We start from the raw sequence: 23,002 nt of genomic DNA, 5'->3' as shown, positions 1-23,002 counted from the left end.
TGACTCTACAAAAAACCACCTTACTTGGAACAGCTTACATCCTCCGACGATACCTTAACAGTTCCTAGGTCCTTGGTTAGGACTCGAGCTGCTGAGCTATTAACCAGCCTCAAAGGCTGTGAATCTCATTAAAGATTAACCAATAAATAATAATAATAATATTTTCCAGGACCTGATTTCTATTTCTATTATCCAACCAGTTATAAAACAAATCCCATATTTGAAAACATTCTGTATCTTTCTTCTCTTTTATCTTTAATGTCTATCTATCCATTTCTGTGCAATCTAATATCTTTTTAATTACATCTTCTTCTCTTGGAGTTTCCTCATTTTTCCAATACTGTGCAAATAGAATTCTTGCTGCTGTCAAGACATGCAATATTTAAATTTATGATATTTTTCTGGTACTATCCCTAACAAAAATATTTCTGGTTTATAAGCTATTTATTTATTTATTTAGCGTATGGTTGGTCACACACAGTATTAAAACACTTCATTTTTACAGGTTAAAAACAATTAAAACAATAAAAAAAAACCAGTAAGAAAACCTAAAAGGAAAACAGAAATAACATTTCAAAGTTTAATGTCGAGTTTGGAGATCCAGTCAGTAGCTGCCGTTGTTATGCAGAGGAAGTCCCTAGAATCTCCTGGATACCTTCTGTTAGGGCATTCCCTCACTATATGCTGGATAGTCTGTCGAGGGGCCCCGCAATCATATAATTCTTTGCTTTCATACAAGTCCACCACATATGATAGTACATGCCTGGTGTCTGATTACATTTCCAGCATTTGGTGGACAAATTTTTAAACATCTTTGCTAATCTTGCCAGTGGTAAGTGCCACCTATAAAACATTGTATGCAGGTTTTCCTTATAAGTAGTTGCCATTATTAAGTTTCTCTCCCAGATTTTTTGCCAATAGCCTAAATTTATCATATATCCAAAGTTTTTTGTCCATGCTATCATTGTCTATTTTATCTGTTTATCTTCCATTTTTAAACTTAATGAATAGTTACAGGTATATAGTTTCTTTATTAGCTTTTCATCTGTTTCTAACATTATTTGATCTAATGTTGTTTGCTCCTCATAAAAACCATATGTCTTAACATCTTTCTCATATCTCAATTGTATTTGCATGTGTGGCCACCATGCTAAAACCACCCCTTGAATTTGTAACTCTTGTTTAGTTTTAAGTTCTCCTTCTGTATTCAAAATGTCTTTATACGTTAAAGTTTTTCCCAAGTTCACTACATTTGGATGACTAAATGCTTCCATAGTTGAGAGCCAAACTGGTAATTTTATATAGGTTTTTGTTTTCACCTTTTCCCATACTAAAAGTAAAGCATTTCTTATATAATGTCTTTGGAAGTATTTGTGAGTTTTATTTTTATCGTACCATAAAAAAGCATGCCAACCTAATTGGAGATCATGTCCTTCCAGCCACAATAATCTTCTGTGTCTGAGAGTTATCCATTCTCTCATCCGTGTTAAAATGGAAGCTTGATAGTAAAGCTCCCAATCTGGTAAACCAAAGCCCCCATTGTTCTATGATTCTTGCAACATTTTCAGTCTTATTCTTGCTTTTTCCCCTTGCCAAACAAATTTTAAAATTATTGTATTTAGCTATTTTTGGACTTCTTTAATCTATTATCAGAAAGAAGACCAAGGAATCCTTGTTAAAATTAAAAATCATAGCAATTAATTTAACCGATAGTCATTAAAAATTAAATTTATGATGACACATTATTTTAAACAGTTATAATAAGGAAATATAGCTTTATTTTAATTATATTAAACTCTTCTAAATCATAGCACACAATCATTCCTAAAACTTGGAAGCATTTCAGGAACTTAGACTGATAACTCAATCCCATGTATTTTTCATAAAGTAAATCCCATTTTATTAAATGAAATTTGGTCCAGGTAAATGTTGCATGCACATTGAGTTCTCCATTAGAATAATCTAGGACCGTGATGGCGAACTTATTGCATGCGTGCCACAGGTGGCACATGGAGCCATATCTGTGGGCATGTGAGTGTTGCCCTGGCTCAGCTCCAGCACGCATGTGCGCACTGGGCAGCTCATTTTTGGGCCTTCTGGATCTACCGGAAGTCAGGAAATGGGCTGTTTCTGGCCTCCGGAGGGCCTCCGGGAGTGTGTGGGGAAGGCTGTTTTTGTCTACCCTAGGCTCCTAGAAAGCCTCTGGAGCCTGGGGAGGGTGAAAAATGGGACTTCTGGGCCCACTGGAAGTCAGGAAATGGGCCATTTCCAGCCTCCAGAGGGCCTCTGGAGGGGGAGATTGTTTTCACCCTCCCCAGACTCCCAGAAAGCCTCTGAAACCTGGGCAGGGCGAAAAATGGGCCTACCGGGCCCACTGTGCCATCACGTGCCAAAAGCGGGGGGAGCACAGGGGGGTTGCACATGCATGCACAGGGCACAGGGCACATTGAATTATGGATGTGGGCATGCATGTGCGTGACCCCCCTCGCTCCCCCCACTTTTGGCACGTGACGGCAAAAAGGTTAGCCATCACTGATCTAGGAGCTGAGTTGAGTGGAACAGAACAGAACAGAACAAAGCAACAAAGTAATAATAATTATAATAATAATACCAATAAGAGGAGATAGTAAAGAAGATAGGAAAGATAATAATAATACTACAGCTAAATATAGATAAATATACATAGACATTAGACAGTACTGTGAAAGTTAGGTGCTCAACAGAATGATAGCGCAAGGTAAAAACTATTCCTGTGTCTAGTTGTTTTGGCATCCAATATCCTATAGCAGCATACTGAGGGGAGGAATTGAAACAGTTTATGCTCATAATGTGAGGATTCTGTAGATATTTTCCCAGACCTTCCAGCTATTATACATTGTGTTTTACTGGAGATTATGAAGATACCAAATTGTATTTATCCACTCTGCAAAGTTGTGATGCAAACAACAGCCATATATATTTTCAGCAAATGTCAATATTCCAAAACTGTGATGGAATGTAGCTGAGATTCCCAGGTCTGAGGGCAACATTCCACCATAAAAACATGGGGATGGTCTTCCTAAATTCTTTTCAGCAAATTGCTGTTATGTATGCTTTATTTTCCATTTGTTGTTTTGAAAATTATTGAAGGTATTCAAAAACCAACTGATATAATTTGCAGGTTCAATCCAGAAGTCTGGAAATAGCCCAGTTATTGCCCAGTTATTTGCCTTGAATTACTTTAGAGTAGTCCAATCTTAATAGAGTCCAAAGTAAATTGTGGAAAAAGGAGCTCTTTTCTTCCCTAATGCGGGATTATTTGAATATAAGGAATTATATTAGGAATTAATTCACTGGTGTTTTCCTTAATAAGTCAAGCTCTATATTAGGTAGTAATGCTATAAAGTGCTTTGCATTTGCTTTTACTTCAAAGTGCATGAAGTAAGCATAGCTCCAATTTGCAACTCTTTAAGACTTGCATATTTGTGGAAATGCATAGGATCAATATTTTATTATTATTAAAATTTTATAGCCACCTATCTCAAGCTAATGAGTTTAAGGGTACTAACAGTATTTTTTTTAAAAGATTTAAAAAAAAAATCCAGAGGAACAGCAACACACATATTAACAGCAACACTGTTGCAGTGAAAACAAATTCACCAATAATAATTCAACACAAATGTTGCACAGACTCAAAGCTTTAAAGGCCAGTAGGGTTGGGGCCGGTTTGGTAATGCTATTCCAAAGGCCAGGTGCTATGACGGAACAGGCATTCTTCATCTGACTATGAAGTTCTGGGGGAAGATTCAGCTTCTTTATAGAATTGTAGACTGATGCTATATTGGCAGCTCTGTGTGCCTCCAAATGCTGTTTTAGAACTGAAGCAAAGAATTGCACAGTCATACTAGACAGGTTGGCTACTAAATATCTCAGAATAAGAAGCTTTGCAACAGTGAAGAAACAAAGGAAATTCCCCCTATTTTTTTAAGATGCTGTGGTCTGATCACAAAGGTCATTCTAATGTAAAGAAAAGATAGTTCATTATTAAATACAATACTTGTCCTCACTGTTGGCTTTCCTCTCTCTCATTTGGGTACAAGGACTTCATCACAATGAGCCAAACAAGAACAAATCAGGACTCGATTTTCAGGAAGGCCCCAAAGGGACATAGCTTATCTACTTTGTCCAAGATAAGAAATATCTCTTCTGAGTATTCCACTTAGCCTCTGAATCTGATCTTCAGCCAAATCCATTGCATATTCAGAAACACTGAAATATTCAGGGGAGAAGCATTTCCAAAATATTCTTTAAACACAAGAGAAACTTCCCTTGTACATGAGAAAATCAGAGATTAAGTATTTATAAACTCTCCCCTTCTTTCAAATGATGGTAAATTATTTATTGGAGATTGAAGCCCCATGCTAACTTTCTCTACAGGTTTGAAGATCTGACTAGAAAATGGTCTTTGGAAAGCTCACTGCATGTATTGTATTGTGATATTTTACAATAGGATGTTTTCTTTCATAACCCTTCAATATGTTTTCACCAAGAACATGCTGTCTTTCTCTTTTTGACCCCCTCCTACCCATTCCCACTTTGTCTGTTGGATAAGGGCATTCAGTAGCTGAGGTCAGTATAGTTTCAACCCTCTTTTGAAGTAAAGCTGTGGCAGGATGCTGTTTTGTTGTTGTTAGTTGCCATCGCGACCCCATGGACAACTTTCCTTGGGGGCTTCCTGTCCTCCACCATCCCCCCAGAGACCATTTAAGCTCATGCTGACAAAATCAGTCAGTCCTAGAGGAGATCAACCCTGACTGCTCTTTAGAAGGCCAGATCCTGAGGATGCTGGTTATTACAATTTAAAATGTAAACTGAACTATCATCTCTCTAGTATCTCTCAAGTCACTAAACATATTCCCATTTACAAATGATTCTTGGCATGTCTTTCAATAATTTCATAGTAACACAGGATATTTTCATTCTTTTTGAATAACCACCAGACAGATCTGTCAGTACGTTACAGAAGAAATTGCATTCACATTGTCTAGTCTGTTTCTTCTGGCCCCAAGACATTTTTTACTATTAAACATGAGAAAAGCTGAAAAGCAGCACTTCTGTTTACGTCTGTTCAACGCATTTTCATCCTATGTTCATAGCACTTCAGAGAAAATCTAAAACTACAGTATAGAACTAAATGCTTATTAAGACTTTCTGTGCACATTCACACGCCACATTCTTCTCCATTATAAAAATGGAGAAGAATCCTAGGAAAGTTTTTTTTATGCAAGATCCATTGAAATTAATGGGAGTCTGATATCTTCCCAATGAATGGTACTCATTCTTTATAACTGGGAATTATAACAGCCTACTAGAAGCACAATGTGAATTGATGCAAACACTCAAGAGAATGAATGCATTAGCAAATCAAATGTTTTCTAGCTATATAACTTGTATAAACCAATACGCATCCACAGATACCCCTGAGAGTTTTTTTTCTAACCCAGTGATTCATAGGAGGGTGGAATCTGACATTTTCAGATTCATTTTATTTGCATTTTGATGGTTTGCTGAAGGTTTTAAGAGGCAAGATCAATTTCTTAAGTGTTTCACCCATACCATAACAGTTGGTTTCCATATTGAGAAGGTTGTGAAAGACTGCTATGTAAATCATCAAATACAAACAGCTCATTATTAGTGAAGAATGCTACTTATTTGCTGATTCATTAAAAGTTTATTAGAACATGAAACAGAGGTTTTCACCTTAATGTATAAGAAAGTATACTGGTTCTAAACTGAAAATAATTTAGTTCCTGGAGTTCTTATAATTCTATCAATTGCAATAGATCTTGCAAGGGAACTTGTGTTTGGAAAAGAATAACTTTGGGTTTAGGCCAAAGAATCAGACAGATAGATGGAGACAGGACAAAGAGAAAGAGACAGAGAGGGAGACACAGAGAGAGAGAAAGATAGAAAGAGAGAGACAGAGAAAGAGACAGACAGACAGACACAGACACAGACACAGACACAGACACAGACACAGACACACACAGAGGATAATTTTTCTTGTGTGTGTATATGTTATTTTAGATCAGGGGTGTCAAACTCAAGGGGATGTCCTGGAAAATGTAAGAGGCTGGCTCGCATCACTTCAGCCTGGTCTACCCGTGTCGCTTTGGCCCAGTCTACCCAATGTGAAGAGGAAACATCGGGTCAGCGTGGATTTGACTCGGTTTACCCATTGTGAAGAGGAAACATTGGGCCAACGTGGCTTTGGCCCGGTCTACCCATGTTGCTTCGGCCTGGTCTACCCAATGTGAACAGGAAACAGGTCAGCATGGCTTCGGCCTGGTCTACCCATGCAAAGAGGAAACATGTCAGCAGTTTGGGGAATGGTGTCAAGCTGGCCACACCCATCCAGTCAACCATGCCCAGTGAGTGGCATCAAGCTGGCTATGCCTGCCCAGTCGGCCATGCTCACCTGGCCCCCTGAGGTCAACTACAGCCCTGATGTGGCCCTCATTGAAATTGAATTTGACACCCCTGTTTTAGATTGTAAGTTTTGGTACCTCTATATATCTCTACAAGTACATATTTTGCAACTAACACCCACTAAGGTGCAAAGCAAAAACAGATATTCAGCCAATTTTATCTTGTGGATTTGCTCTTCTATTTGTTCCGTGTTCTACTTGTTCTGTGTTAAATACCGCATCCTTTTACCCTGCCCTGAAAAATGTGTAACAAGTGCTTTAAAAAAGTGAAAAAATACAATGGAAAAAAATATTTAATATGCTGATAAAAGAGTAAACAGGTAGTTGTCTGTATAATTATCTAATACAAATAGTAGTCATGTATTTGTAATATGCTTATATTGTCTCTGGCCTTAGAAGTTAAGACAGTCCCATGGTCTAGGACTGTAGGCAATATAGGAACCGCTAAACTTTATTCTACTCATCTCTTAACATCTGCATATCAAAATGACTTATTGATATCACATATCTATAGAAACCATATATACAGTATATATATATATATATATATATATATATATATATATATATATATATATATATATAATACACACACACACACACACACACACACACACACTTTTAAAAGATTTAACAAATTGTTGTAATATCTTGGGTTTTCAGAAGCTGAAAATGCTACTGGTCCAAACATTGTTGTTAACAGATGTTGTAGCTGTAAATATTGCCACTGAGTTGCATCAGATGCTATTGATAGATGATATTTGACTCTGAGCACACAGTAAATTAAATTTCATCTGCATCCTCTATCAATTCATCAAAAATCAATATCACTGCTTTTATCCAATTTTCTATATTATACATTTTCTATACATTTTCCCAATTTTTAATGTTGGTTTTCCCTATAAAGTCATTTTAGAATAGGAAAAAAGATCAGATATTTTTTTATTATTAATTACATTCCATAGCTTTCTAACTGACATAATTGTTTCCAGAGTTCTATTATATTTAGATCCTAATATTGTCCATCCAACCATGTATATTTCAAAATGCTCAAATGGAAAACTGAATCTTCCCACATTAATCAATGATTGCATTTTTTGTAAAAATATTTTTAGAATCAAAGACTGCCATAGAAAATGTGTGTGTATTTACACATACATACATCAAAGCATCATGGCAGCATGGAAAATATTCTTAACCAGATTTTGATACTGTTTATGTTTGCAATTTAAGGCAAGAACTAACATTTTTCATCCTTTTGCTGTACGAGATTCTGTCTGGCAGCAGGGTTACCAACAAGGATGGCAGGTTTGCTCAACAATGCCAAGATGTATTGGCACATGGGCATACAACCACATATAACGATTACCCAATTAGAGCTGGCAAGCTTATGAAATAAGAAAAGGAAAACATCATTTGTCCAATCCTAACAGATAAATTGGAGCTGCTTTTAAGCCATTTGTTATGTACCTTTAACACATTTCAAGATAAAATGGGTCTTTATTTGTAACACCTGCCACATTCTGGACTACGGATTCATGTTTTTCTTTATGCTTGTTGCATCCTGAGCGTCATTTTTCAGCCTACTCATAATTGAGACCACAAATTAATAGTTCTTGTCATTTGTGATAATGCTGCAGGGTGAAAAACGTCCTGCTGTAAGTGCAGATGGAGAAAGTCACATGCCTAGCAAATATAAAAATAAGCACCTTAATCTAATGCCACTGTAAGAGCCACCTGTCAAATTGAGAAGCAAATTCAGGTCTTTATGCAAAGTTTTAGCAGATAGTAGAGATGCACCATGGCTATTACTTACAGCTGGAGAATATCAGCGGGCATGAATGTTTATCCATGGGAAAATTATGTAGCTGCAGCTGGCATTCGGCATTGATGGTGAGCCTAGAGAAAACCAGGTACCTATTACTGTCTTGGTATGACAGCAGGCTATAAAAAAATTTAGTAATTCGGTCATTTCAAAGGCTTAATTGGAATATTATGAGAAAGTGCTTCTTTAGGATTCTCTTTGATGCAACTACTAGGCAGAAACCATCATGGAAGAAGGTAATGGCAATCACTTTCATATTATTGCTAAGAAAACCACACAGTCATATGGGAATTAGAGTGGGGGGATAAGCTACCATTTTATAACTATAATGCAAATGACATGAATTATGATATTTACAGGGTGATGTCTTCTCACATGTAATATCATTGTGGCTTGCAGCAGATACCTATGCATGGATAGGTCCATGCAGTCATCTGGCTGACTTTGTTTGGGTTTGAAAACTGATTGAAAACAGGCCTGTTCAGTACTTTGGATCCAAAGAGAGAGGGGATCATACATTTAGTACCTACATGCATGCTTTATATCTATTGTGACTTTTCCCAGGATTGTGCTACAGATGTCAAAAGAAGCTGCTCTCAATCCAAGAGAAGATGCAGCTTCTTCATGGACTTTAATCATAGGGCTGATTAAATGTCACAGCATGGATTCCAGAGCACCTTTTTTTACTTTAAATCTAGAGCCCTAGATTTTAATATTTCAATGGATGACTGTCAGAGCCATACAGCTAAATTTGACACTATCTTTACCTATATTTCCAGGAAAAATACATTAACGTGCATTTGTAGTTGTAGGTATATAGTACAGGTAATCCTCGATTTACAATCTTTGAATTTCAGTGGTTTAGTGACTGTTTGAAGTTACAACAGCACTGAAAAAGTGACATGATCATTCTTTATAGTTGTAACTGTTGCAGCATCCCCGTGGTCATGTGATCAAAATTTGGATGCTTGGCAACTGGCATGACCATGTACTTATGAAGGTTGCAGTGTCCTGAGGTCATGTTTGCAACTTTCTGACAAGCAAAGTCAACGGGGAAGCCAGATTCTTTTAACAATCATGTTACTAACTTAACAACTGCAGTGAATCACTTAACAACTGTGGCAAGGAAGGTCATAAAATGGGAAAAATTCACTTAACAACTCTCTTACTTAGTAATTGAAATTTTGGACTCAATTGTGGTCATAGGTTGAGGACTCCTCGTAGTTCTAAGGCTAAGAAAATACCTTAAATTTTTGTCCTATTTGACAGTTTTAAAGAATAACAGGAATAACTCAGCATAATCCATTCTCCAGGTCACTAAAATACATCAGAACTAAGGGAACATGTTGCCTGAACAGTCCAATTTAACTCCAAACTGATTATGTTTCTTATCTTTGAGACAAGGCCCTCCGCCAGCTAAGATTTTTCTGTTTCTGTTATAAAATTGAAATTATATTAATCTCTTTAAAAGGTGAGCGATTATTTAAACTAGGCCTTATTGAAAGTCACAAATGCTTCTTACCTTAAAGTATACAAGATTTTCCCATCATTCCATATTCTTAGAAGCTGATTGGGTGTAGTAATCCAGTGAGCTTCTGCAGTTTTAGAATTCCTAAAAATAGTATCTGGGATCCAAATTAACCCAACCATATTGCTGTTGAGAGTGAGACTTTTTTTCATAGTGCTGTTGAAACGAAGACGGCTGTCAGTCCATGTCTGAGCAAAAAAAATATCAATTTGGTATTCCTGCAAAGGAGATTAGATACATATATTAGAATAAATTTAGAAGAGCCAGATCATCTATTTATTAAAATCTTCACATTTCTCTTAAAATATTATCTTTCTTTTTTAACTCGTACTCAAAAATTAAGAAGCAAGTCATGTGTTGCATTAACCATTTGAATTGGTTTAGTCACTGTCTTACTTCCAAATAATAGATGAGGTTTTCAACTATGATAATAATGAGTCGCATGGCAGCCCGTCCTAAATTTCTGATTAAAGGCAAAACTGATTCTGATCCATTCATCTGCATCTCATCATATGTTTCTAATGCTGAACGAGGCATTGTTACGCCACTAACTAGCTAAAAAGGTAAAGAATCTCCCATATTGGGCATTTGGTGATTGTCAGTGATACATCCAAGTAACTTTCCCAAATGTATTTTTGACTTTCCAGTCTCCCAATCAAATATAGGTAGTCCTCGACTGTTTGGCGCTGAAAAAAGTGACATGACCATTTTCCACATGATCATTGCATCATCCTCATGATCATGTGATCTAAGTTCAGATGTTTGGCAACTGACTCATATTTTGGATGGTTGCAGTGTCCCGGGGTCATGTGATCACATTTTGTGACTTTCTGACAAGCAAAACCAATGGGGAAGCCAGATTCACTTAACAACTTCAGTGATTCACTTAACAACCATAGTAAGAAAGGTCATAAAATGGGGCAAAATTCACTTAGCAGCACATATTTTGGGCTCAATTATGGTCGTAAGTCAAGGACTACCTGTACTAACCAAGGAGAGCCCTAGTTATCTTTCAAAATCAGCTAGGTTTTGTAGTTGTTGTTGCTGACCAGAGAAGGCTCAATTAATTATGGCCACAGCAGTAATTCAATGCATTTATCCATATCTCTGTCTACAAAGATGGACACAATACGCTGAACTGTATTCCTTCCATTTATTCCTTTATGATCAATTGCCCAGAGGGAGGAAACCAGAGATGCAATGGCTAAGAAGAGACAGAGCTAGCTAAGCTACTTTTCTCCATCAGTGATCACCAAATGCTTATGAGGGGGAAAAAAACAAAAACAAAGAAGAGAAGAGAAGTTGTGTTTGGTAGATGAAGATAATACTAGTAAAATTAACTGAATCTGAAGATTACAAGGGAATCTCAAAAATTATGCAATTATCCATCCATCCACTCAGGAAATCTTCTACAGCATTCATAGTAAATGGTCACTCTATTTTTGTTTTAAAACGTTTAATGAAAGAAAATTCAATGCACTCCAAGGCTATTTTGCAGTCAAAACCTGTCTTTCTATAATCTGAGACTACTGGTTCTTTGGAAAAAACAGACAATATATGTACTGTAATTTATATAGTAGCCCTTCAAACATTTGAAAAGTATCATAATATTAACACTTCAGCGTCTCTTCTCGGGGAGATGATAGATAAGATAGATAGATAGATAGATAGATAGATAGATAGATAGATGAAAGGAAGGAAGGAAGGAAGGAAGGAAGGAAGGAAGGAAAGAAAGAAAGAAAGAAAGAAAGAAAGAAAGAAAGAAAGAAAGAAAGAAAGAAAGAAAGAAAGAAAGAAAGAAAGAAAGCTGGAACTTACTCAGAGGCCAGTGAAAATTGTGAAGTAATTGGTAACCTATCAGGAGATGCCTAATAAATTACGTGTGTTGTGTCTGTTCCAGGTTCTTATCTTTACATAACTCCAGATAAAACCTGACTAAAGCAGAATAGGGTACTACCATTGTGTTAGGCATTGTATTCATGCAGCTGCATTATAACATTTGCCTTCATTAATCCCTGTGGCTGGTTTTATTGACAGAACCCATCTCTACTTTATTAGCATAACGACAACTAATATCAACTCCCTTAAGAAAAGAAATCTCACTTTTCAATATTCTGATAATATTGACAAGCATCTTAGGAGATTTATTAAAACACAGCATATTTGTCAGTCTACCTAAATTCTGAACATTTAGCTTGCTCTCCACTGGTTTGGAATTGTTAATGTATTTCAGTACTGCTCTTCATCTTGATAAGATGTAGATTGTATCAGAACCAGTCACCTTTTATTTTGTTTTCCTTATGCTATTTTTTTAAACCTGAAAACTAAAGTAATAAATCAGAAACACTTCAAGATTCACCAGTAAAAGCCAGTGCATTGTGACATTTATTGGAGTCCTGAGGTTTTTTTTTAAAAAAAAATTACTGACATTTACTGACAATATGAATTATGGTCCAGTTTGATAAAGCGGAATGGTTTTAAATAAGAAATTAAATTATGATTGCAGTGATTTTAATATACTGTATATCTTCAGGTATTTTAAGCACTCTGAAAGCAAAAAGAAATAGCTTTAAGTTAAGTTAAATGAGGTCATCTGCTGGTTCAGAGTTCCCTACCAGAAATTTGCTGATGATACCCAATTTTAAATAATGTAATCTCGACTCCAGGCCACCAAGTGATGTTATTGATGCCCAATACCAACATCTGAAGGCTTTGCCAGTCTCAGGCTAATAAGACAAAGGCTCTATTGATAATTGAGCCCACTTATCTGGGGGATTTTCACTTTTAGAATTGGATAGGGTAGAACTTCCCTAATTAAGATTGGTCTGCAATCTGACGGAGGTTTTCTTGATTCACAACTCTTGTTTGAAGAGCAGGTGGTGGCTGTGGCCAAGACAGCTTTTGTACAAATTTATGTAGAGTGCCAGATACACTCATTATTGGATTGGGAGGCCTTCCAGATGATCTTTCACACTCTAGCTACTTCACAAATGAATAATTGCAATGCATTGAAGGTCGGGCTGCCATTGTAGACCACTCCCAAACTACAGCTGGTCCAGAATACAACAGTGAGAGCAGTAATGGACATACCATTGTGTGTCCATATGATATCACTCTACACAAGCTGCATTGGTTGCCTGTTGGTTTTCAAGTACAGTTCAAGGTGTTGGCAAGGGACCAGATAACAGTAACAGAATTGGAAGGGGCCTTGGAGGTCATCTAGTCCAGCCCCCTGCTCATGCGGGAGACCTATACTAGGGATTCAAACCGCTGAACTGCCAACCTTTCTGATCGACAAGCTCAGCGTCTTAGCCACTGAGCCAAGGTTATCTATGCAACTGTCTTTCTTTCTTTATCTATGCAACTGTCTGTCTTTTCTTTACTGCCTTTCAGTAAAATTGGGTAGAATGAGTATGCTTCAGGTTTTTTTAGTTAAACAATGTCATCTAGAGGGACCTAGGAAGCTACAAACCTTCTCTGTTGCAGCACCTGCACTCTGAAACAGCTTCTCTGAGAAAGCTGTATGTCCTAAAAGGGCCTTGGGTTAGGATGAGGGTCAACCTCTTGTAGTATTTTTTTTAATTTCTTATGGGTTATCCATTTCTAGGTGGCTATGATCTTTGCTAATTAATGCTGTGCTTGCTTTTAAATTTGTTAGCCACTGGGTTTGACAGTTGGGCAATCTGTAATTGGAAAATTAAATTAAAATTAAACCAAGGAAGTTAAAGAGAATAATTCATCCATATGTTAATTATGAAATGACCAGTTATTACTCGATTTTGCTTTTAGAACTGTTTTCTTTAGTACTGAATATTACAGCTTACTAGTCCAGTTGATACATTTTAATTTTTCTCTGATGGATTGAGATGTATTTATTGTTTTTTTGCTTTTGCTTTTGTTTTTGTGCATACTTCTGCAGTCCTAAAAATTAGAAGTGAGCAATTTTATACATCATACATTATTTCAAATTACGGTATTATTTTAATGAGTCTAGTTTGGCCACACTATGTATTTTAATGTACATCTTTAAACATTTGAGAAATTGCTTTAAATAAGACCTGTGCAAATTAATTCAGATTTCATCCATATTGAAGATTCAAGATTCAAGGAGAACTTGATTCAGCTCAACTCTGTGATTTGAGATTCTATGGCACTCTTATTTGATTGAATGTGTTCAAAGTTTGATTGAAGGAAAGATTTATCAATAGACAATAATGAGAAAACTTCAAAATGCCAGGAACATGAGAATGAAACAGCAGGGATGATAGATCTTTTAGATAACTTTGTTTGAAGGGTTTTACCACAGTGTAATTTTGAAATATTTCCTCAACACTTGTTTTAGGAGAAGGAGAGTTCAGATGATGAAAGGATAGTGTGACATTCTTCAAATTATCTAGTAGAATCTTTAGAGGTTGACTGAATCAATGCAGTAATATTCAATTAGATTTTAAGAATATAAATGTTCAAGAATCCTATTAACCTTTTACATTAGCTTTTCTAAGATGCACAAACTTCCGCTTTGCTGGTTGTAATCACTGGGTTTTCAGGGTTGTCAAGAAAACTTACTGGAAAGCTGGCAAAGATTCCCCACTAATGGGCAAAACTCAAAAGACTAAAACTCATCAATCCTGTTCTTGCCCCTGAACTTTAGGTTTTGTTGGGTGCCAGAAGGGTTGGCAATGCTAGTTCACTCCAAAAAAGGAATTTCTTATTATTAATTGTGACATGAAAGTGGACCTTGTAATCTTGCTGTCTTACCCACCCCACTTAGATATAGGGAAGTAAAAGCTTGAATGGTGCCTATAGGTAAGAACATGAGTCCACATATTCTTTGTCAAGGAATGTAATTTTATGTCAGTCATTCATGGCAGCTTTGATTTCATATTCAAAATGCTCCCAGTTGTGCTAACAGGACCAGCACAGAAATGTAAATATCATTACTTGGCCACATTAAGAGAAAGCAAAGTTAAAATGTAACATAGGTGGCCACATTAAATAATTTGAAAAAAATGAGCAAAGCTGTAAGTAATATTAGCTTTGCCACCTCCAAAAATTTCTGATCTATAGAGTGTTTAATGAGGTGAATTTATGTGTTTGTTTTAATTGGTGAATTTACTGAAACTTTATTGACCCACATTATCCATTCAAGTTTTGCACTTTCCTATTTTAAATGTCAACCTTTAAAATTATTTAACTGATCATATTTTTAAACCTGTGAGATTTAAAAATCTGTAATTTAACTGCTAAGAGTATCACCAAGGGCTCCAGAGCACACTTCACCGTTATTTTACTTTATATGTATTTTAAAGAGATCTAGAAAGAGGAAAAACATATTTTTAGATCACAGAAACTGATAAGATTTGGTTGCTGCAAGAAAAAGATAAGATTCCATCTCTGTTTTCTATTAATAGAATTACTTTCCATGGTGGAAAGAGGAGGGAGAAATCTGTCAGCAACTTTTCCTAAAATCTGTTGTAGACCTTTGGGACAAAACATATGGATTAGATTTGTGAGATGTTGAGAAGAGGTAGAATACTTCATAGAATTATTATTAGAGTAGGAGTTCTGTGAATGGCATTGGATTCTGTGTAAAGTTGTTGTTGTAACAACATGGACATTTAGAATTCTTTTATTGCTATACCAAAAGCTCCTTTCTCTACACCTACCTACTTTTTCTGTGAAGATAACTATAAAAGCTGGAAGCTCTTATTTATTGCTGTCTAACCTTTTCTAGGCTCGAAATGCTACACCTTGAGAACTCCAAGACTTGAAGAAGTATGTGTTCTCCATTTATTAAGACACAACTACTTTCTAGGATACTTTCTGGGATACTGGAGAAGGAAATGGCAACCTACTCCAGTATCTTTGCCATGAAAACCCCATGGACAGTACCAAAAAGCAAAAAGATATGATGCTGGAAGGTGAGCCCCTCAGGTCGGAAGGTGTCCAATATGCTACTGGGGGCTAGTACTAGTAGTGCCAGAAAAGTGAAGCGACTGGGCCAAAGCCAAAAGGATGCTCGGCTGTGGATGTATCTGGTGGTGAAAGGAAAGTCCGATGCTGTAAAGATCTATACTCCATATGAACCTGGAATGTAAGAACCATGAATCAAGGCAAGCTGGACATGGTCAAACAAGAGATGACAAGACTGAACATCGACATCTTAGGAAACAGCGAACTAAAATTAATAGGAATGGGTGAATTTAATTCAGATGACCATCAGGTATACTACTGTGGGCAAGAATCCCTCAGAAGAAATGGAGTAACCTTCATAATTGATAAAAGAGTAGGAAAAGCAGTACTGGGATACAATCCCCAAAATGACAGAATGATCTTGGTTCGAATCCAAGGCAAACCATTCAACATTACAGTAGTCCAAGGCTATGCCCCAACCACTGATGCTGAAGGGGATGAAGTTGACCAGTTCTATGAAGCCGTACAACACCTTATAGAATTAACACCAAAAAATGATGTCCTTATCATCATGGGGGATTGGAATGCTAAAGTAGGAAGCCAAAATATAACTGGAATAACATAATTTTGTACTACAAGTTTGGCCTTGGAGTACAAAATGAAGCAGGGCACAGGCTGGTAGAGTTTTGTCAAGAGAATATGATGGTCATAGCAAACATTCTTTTCCAACAACCCAAGAGACGACTCTACACATGGACATCACCAGACGATCAACACAGAAATCAGATTGACTATGTGCTCTGCAGCTAAAGATGGAGAAGCTCTATACAGTCAGTAAAAACAAGACCAGGAGCTGACTGTGGCTCAGTTCATGAGCTTCTTATTGCAAAATTTAGGCTTAAATTGAAGAAAGTAGGGAAAAGCACTAGGCCACTCAGGTATGAACTAAATCATATCCCTGATGAATATACAGTAGAGGTGACAAATAGATTTAAGGAATTAGATCTGATAGACAGAGTGCCTGAAGAACTATGGACAGAGGTCCACAACATTGTACAACAAGTAGCAACTAAAACCATCCCAAAGAAAAAGAAATGCAAGAAAGCAAAATAGCTGTCTGAGGAAGCTTTGCAAATAGCTGAGGAAAGAAGAGAAGCGAAAGGCAAGGGAGAAAGAGAAAGATACACCCAATTGAATGCAGAATTCCAGAGAATAGCTAGAAGAGATAAGAATGCCTTCTTAAATGAACAGTGCAAAGAAATAGAAGAAAACAATAGAATAGGGAGGACCAGGGATCTCTTCAAGAAAATTGGGAACATTTCATGCAAAGATGGGCATGATAAAGGACCAAAATGGCAGGGACCTAACAGAGGCAGAAGAGATTAAGAAGAGGTGGCAAAATTACACAGAAGAACTATACAAGAACGAGCTTAATGTCCCTGATAACCATGACGGGGTGGTCACTGACCTCAAGCCAGACATCCTGGAATGTGAAGTCAAATGGGCCTTAGGAAGTCTGAGCAACAACAAAGCTAGTGAAGGTGACAATATTCCAGCTGAGCTATTCAAAATCTTGAAAGACGATGCAGTAAAAGTGCTACACTCAATTTGCCAGCAAATTGGATCATGGAGAAAGCTAGGGAGTTCCAGAAAAACATATATTTCTGCTTCATTGACTATGCTAAAGCCTTTGATTGTGTGGATCACAACAAATTGTGGCAAGTTTTTTTTTTTTATAAAAAAAGTTTTTTATTTTATAAACAAACAAACAATACATAATCAATCATTATATCTTCTGAATACATCTTTTAAGTCTTCTTTTTGCTCCTCCAATATTTATCGTATCTTAATATTGTAAACAAACAAACAAATAATACATAATCCATCATTCAATATATCTTCTGAGTACATCTTTTAAATCTTCTTTTTACTCCTCCAATATTTATCATATCTTAATATTGTCATTCCCTTTATTATAACATTTCCCCCATTTTTCTTACTTCTCTATTAATACTTTAATCTATCTTTTAATTATATTAAAAATTAGACAACCATTTTATCCCCACACAACCTTCAACCCCCCTTCCCCACCCCCACCCCCGACTTCCCAGAGCAAAAACAGGGTATAGCATTAAACCAAACATAAGCTAAAATATACTAACTTGCTACAAGATTCAAAACTCCTTCACCCTCTTTAACTCCTCTTTTAAAAATTGTTCATCAGCCTCCCCTTTTAAAATTCTAATTTAAACATTTTAAAACTTTCTTTAAAGCATATCTCTTTAAGAAAAAGAAAAAAGAAAGAAAATATTATTTTGCATCCATTCAATTTTAAATTAACCATTTTAGTACTTCATTAAGTTCTTTTTTCTTTCTCTCTCAAAAAAGAAATACTTCAATAAAATATTCTTCAGAATATAACCTTAAAGATACTATTAATCCATTGAGTTTAGTTATTTCTAAGTCTTAAATTCATTCTTCAAAATATAAATTTAAAAACTTTCAGAAAACTATCCATTAACTTTAAAGTTAACCATTTTAATACCACAGTCATTTTTTAAAAAAGCTATCCATTTTTAGTTAAACATTTTTACTTAAACTTAAAAAAGTACTAATTTCAATAGACTTTTCAGATTTATTATTAAGATCCTCTCCAAAAGAAATTAATCTTCAATTCTTCCTTTCTTTCTATATTTTTTCCAATCCTTCTTCTTCAATAATACTTTCTCCTTCAACATTGCTCCTCCCCCTGCTTTTATTTTCAAAAATTTTTGAATGTAGTTTTGAGACTGATGCATCTTTGAAAATCGCTCTCTCCTTAAAGTTATCTCCTTCATTTTGAAAGTTCCATTTCTACTCTTCCTGCTATAATCAGTCACTTCCTCCCTTAAAAATTGATTCTGCCTATAAAACCAAGAATTGTCACAATAAAGTTTATCAGTCTGCAGGAAAGAGTCTATTTGCTGCTTTTCAGTTAACTGCATAGAAACCTCTGCCAAAACCTCTGTTTTCAACGTGGTAACTTTCATCGTGTTCCTGACAGCCTCTTTTCCCTACTCCAAAGACAAATTAATTTGATTTTCTTGCTCTTTTCCAGCCAGCAAATCATTTTTGTTCTCCAGATTATAATTTTGAATAGTCCTTTCAATTGATTCCAGTATAGCAGAAGTATAGAAATTTAAAACTTCTTGTAAAACCTCTACAGTCACAACTTGTGAATTTGCTGGCTCATATAGTAATGATCCTCCATCCTTGATGTCAGCCATATTTCAATTCCCAGTTTAAGTTTATTCAGCTATCAGGTCAATAAATCCAATAGTTTTCCACACAATTTAGAAGTATAAAGTAGTTGAGGTCAATACCATAGTCTTTTTCATTTCACTAGCACTTTAAATCTTTTTCTTGCTGCGTAATCTGGTAGTTTTTACAATGTTGCAGCTTTAACAATCACTTTCACTTGTAAGTTTCGTTTTAAATGCCCTTAAGCACCATCTTTTTTCCTTTTTCTTTTAAACGGAGTTAAAGTTTAATACTTGCATTTTCTGTTCTCCTGATTTGCTCTGCCAGCATCCAGATTCGAATTTTCTCCTAGTCCTTAAAATTGCACTGCTGGTGTGGTCGTGACCCCTTGTTCTGCATAGAGCAGAATCATCCCGGATCTGGAGCACTGAAGGGCTTTCAGGGAGCTCTCACACTGCAAACCCCAGGCTTTAAAAAAAAAGCCTGAGGGTCTAGGGGAGCTCTACCCAGACCCTTCTGCTCTTCTTTCCCCCTTTTTCTCTGGGGGAGAGTTTCAAGCCGCTAGAACAGCTGATTTTCGCTGTTCTAGTGGCAAACGGAATCATGAGGCTGGAGCTCCTAAAGGAGCGTCGATTCAGGGAACGTGGAGCCACCGGAAGTCAAATTGTGGCAAGTTCTTAAAGAGATGGGAGCACCAGATCATCTTATTTGTCTCTTGAGAAACCTATATGTAGGTCAAGAAGCAACAGTGAGAACTAGACACGGAATCACTGATTGGTTAAAATTTGGAAGGGAGGTTGGCAGGACTGTATACTGTCACCCTGCCTATTTAACTTATATACAGAACACATCATGAGAAAGGTGGGGTTAGATGAATCACAAATTGGAATTAAGACTTCCAGGAGAAATATCAACAACCTCAGATATGCAGATGATATCACTCTAATGGCAGAAAGTGAAGTGAAGAGGAACTAAAGAGCCTCTTGATGCAGATAAAGGAGGAGAGTGCAAAAGTTGGCTTGAAACTCAAAATTAAGAAAACTAAGATCATGGCATCCAGCCCTTTCAATTCCTTCCAAATAGAGGGGGAAGAAATGGAGGTAGTGACAGATTTTATTTTCCTGGGCTCCAAGATCACCGCAGATGGGGACTACAGCCAAGAAATTAAAAGACACTTGCTCCTGGGGAGGAAAGCTATGGCAAATCTAGACAGTATACTAAAAAGCAGAGACATCACCCTGCCAACAAAACTGTGTATATTTTCCCAGTTGCAATGTATGGCTGTGAAAGTTGGACCATAAGGAAGGCTGAGAGCCAAAGAATTGAGGCCTTTCAACTATGGTGCTGGAGAAGACTCCTGCGAGTCCCTTGGACTGTTCAGTTAATGGGGGTGGGTGGGAAATCTATTGTCCCCAGCTTAATAAATAAGAAATATATCAGCATTAACTGTGTCACAGCAACTTGTTGGGTCACCAGACCTATGGCTACTCTCCAAAATGTGCCTATCTGTGTTATTTCAGAGTAGCAACTTTGTTTAGAAGAATGACAAGGGCAGCAGTCTTGGTCTTTTAGAATTCCAATTCATTAGTCAGATATGTTTAATCTAAAGTTGAGAATCAGATGAAGTTCTTTTATCTTGCAAAACAGTCCTCCATATAAACTGATAGATATAGTCTTGAGGACAACCTATTAGAATCAAGTGTACAATATGTTGTCCTCAAGACTATATCTATCAGTTTATATGGAGGACTGTTTTGCAAGATAAAACAGCAGTGTCCTTTCTAAGGACAGAATTTGTCAACCAGATCTGATTATCTGGAGTTCATTAAAGAGCTTGTCTACATTAAAACTTTTGCATATTACTGTAATATATGTTTACAATTCTCATGCTGGCACCAGTTGAACTGACTTTTTAAAATCCTTGTGGTTCAGTATTTAGCATATCCTACTTTTATCTTTAATATTTATTTATGATTGCATTTACTTCAATCCATTTTCCATTCTTATATGAATCCAACAAAATCCTATCTCTCAAACTTAGTAGAAAGATATGAATAACATTTATAGTCTATATATCTTTGTAACACAAAGATTGTCTTTGTGTTAAACCCATGAACAAAAATAATATATTAAGTTTCCAAGACAGTAGTCTTAAATATATATATTCTATGGAGTATGTTATACTGACATCAGTGGCATTTACTTCTGAGTAACCTAGCATTGAAACGTGATTTTAGGTCACTGCAAAACTTCCCTTCTCTTTCCATCATGATGATCATTTTTAGATAAGATGACATAATGGTTATTTAGAAATGCCGAAGGTTTAATTGATTAAAAAAAAAAAACACCCTGTATTTGGAAATGAGATGATTTGTGTTTTCTGAACAATGTGCAAATCCAAATGCACGTTTTGTTACTTTCCAGCTTCAGTATTGTTTGTCTTAAAACATATCAAAACTGAACATTTACAAACCATATTTTAATGATAAACTTATTTACTAAATTTAGAATAGAATTTTATTGGCCAAGTGTGATTGGACACACAAGGAATTTGTCTTGGTGCATACGCTCTCAGTGTACATAAAAGAAGAGATACACTCATCAAGAAACATAAGGTACAACACTTAATGATAGTCATAGGGTACAAATAAGTAATCAAACCATATTAGGAAACCATTAATATAAATTGTAAGGATACAAGCAACAAAGTTACAGTCATTCAGTCATTAGTGGAATGATGAGAAGATTAATAGTAGTGCCGACTTAGTAAATAGTTTGACAGTATTGAGAGAATTATTTGTTTAGCAGAGTGATGGCGTTCAGGAAAAACTGTTCTTATGTCTAGTTATTCTGGTGTACAGTGCTCTATAGCGTCATTTTGAGCGTATTTTATGAAAGGTAAAGCTTTTGGGATACTAGTTCTCAAGAAGATGCCTTAATTCTGATGTAGTAGGCCACTCATTTCCTGCTGAGAAGGATATTTAAATAGTGGAAGGAAGTCTATTTCAATACATTCCTTTTTATGAAATTGTCCTCCCCCCTCCTTCCCCTCCTAAGCCCAAAGCACTCTAAATGTTTGTTTTTTTTTTTTTTGGCCTTAAATAAAACTGCTGCAATAAAAAACCAATATTGCATTATCTGCATCTACATCTTCATCATTATCACAATTTAAAGTAATATTCAAACTGAAAAAGAAAAACATAAAAAGTCAACTTTATAAGGGCAGACTAATCCTGAACAACCTGTCCTGTAAATGTTGTCCTGTCAACTCTTTTCTAAAAGAAGGCAGAATGGTAATATTGAGAATCTCTTAGAAGAACATTCCATGATAGGTTCACTGCCATTGAGAAGGCCTTAACCCTGCCTAGTCTATTGCAGGGGTCTCCAATCTTGGCAACTTTAAGCCTGGCAGACTTTAACTCCCAGAATTCTGGGAGTTGAAGTCCTCTAGGCTTAAAGTTGCCAAGGTTGGAGACCCCTGGTCTATTGGACCATCAGTCAAACCCAGCTGTGAAACCCACAAGCCAGACTTTTCCAGCTAATCTTAATGCACACCCTAGATGGTATTGAAGGAAAAAAAATTGTAGGATAAGGTACTGTACATATTTAGTCTGATCCAGCAGAGTTTTTGTTTTTATATTTTAGGTCATAACTCATATTTGTTAGTGTCATGTGTTGAATTATCAGAAAGAAAAAAAAAGTTCTTCTAATATACTGCCTGCATAGTCTGTGTTTTTTCAAATGACACTGATCAAAGGATCAAACCAGTGTTAGATAATTTATCATTGTTCTAAGGCTATCTAGTCTTATAGCACATCTATTCCAAAAATATTGTTATTTAAAATGAAACATGTTTAAATATTTTTATTTGCCATGCAGATTTGCTGTCACTAAGTTATTCAGCTTTAAGTTTCCAGCCTTCTGTTATGTATAGGTATCTGGTTGACTGATTGGCTGTTGGCAGGATAGATGGATAAACAGAAAGGAAGGACTAGAAATATCGTGATATTAAGCAATTTAATTAGGTTC

The 23,002-nt window shown here is 36.2% G+C and overlaps 1 protein-coding gene across 1 annotated transcript in view; it reads right to left on the bottom strand.

The window, feature by feature from the left end:
* The window catches only part of GABRG3 (gamma-aminobutyric acid type A receptor subunit gamma3), a 455,270-nt gene that overhangs the window by 180,388 nt on the left and 251,880 nt on the right, over nucleotides 1-23,002 (bottom strand). Inside the window, exons 4-5 of the mRNA XM_070942700.1 lie at nucleotides 9,815-10,038; nucleotides 8,284-8,366 (exon numbers count right to left, since the gene is read on the bottom strand). Coding sequence (XP_070798801.1) covers nucleotides 8,284-8,366; nucleotides 9,815-10,038 — 307 coding nt within the window. The remainder of the gene's footprint in view (nucleotides 1-8,283; nucleotides 8,367-9,814; nucleotides 10,039-23,002) is intronic.

The sequence above is a fragment of the Pituophis catenifer genome, unplaced genomic scaffold (assembly GCF_029215685.1).
Source record: "Pituophis catenifer annectens isolate HBS135680 unplaced genomic scaffold, rPitCat1.0.hap2 SCAF_4, whole genome shotgun sequence".
NCBI lineage: Eukaryota > Metazoa > Chordata > Lepidosauria > Squamata > Colubridae > Pituophis > Pituophis catenifer.
Note: the sequence above shows the minus strand (reverse complement) of the source record. Positions and strands in the feature narration are given on the sequence as shown.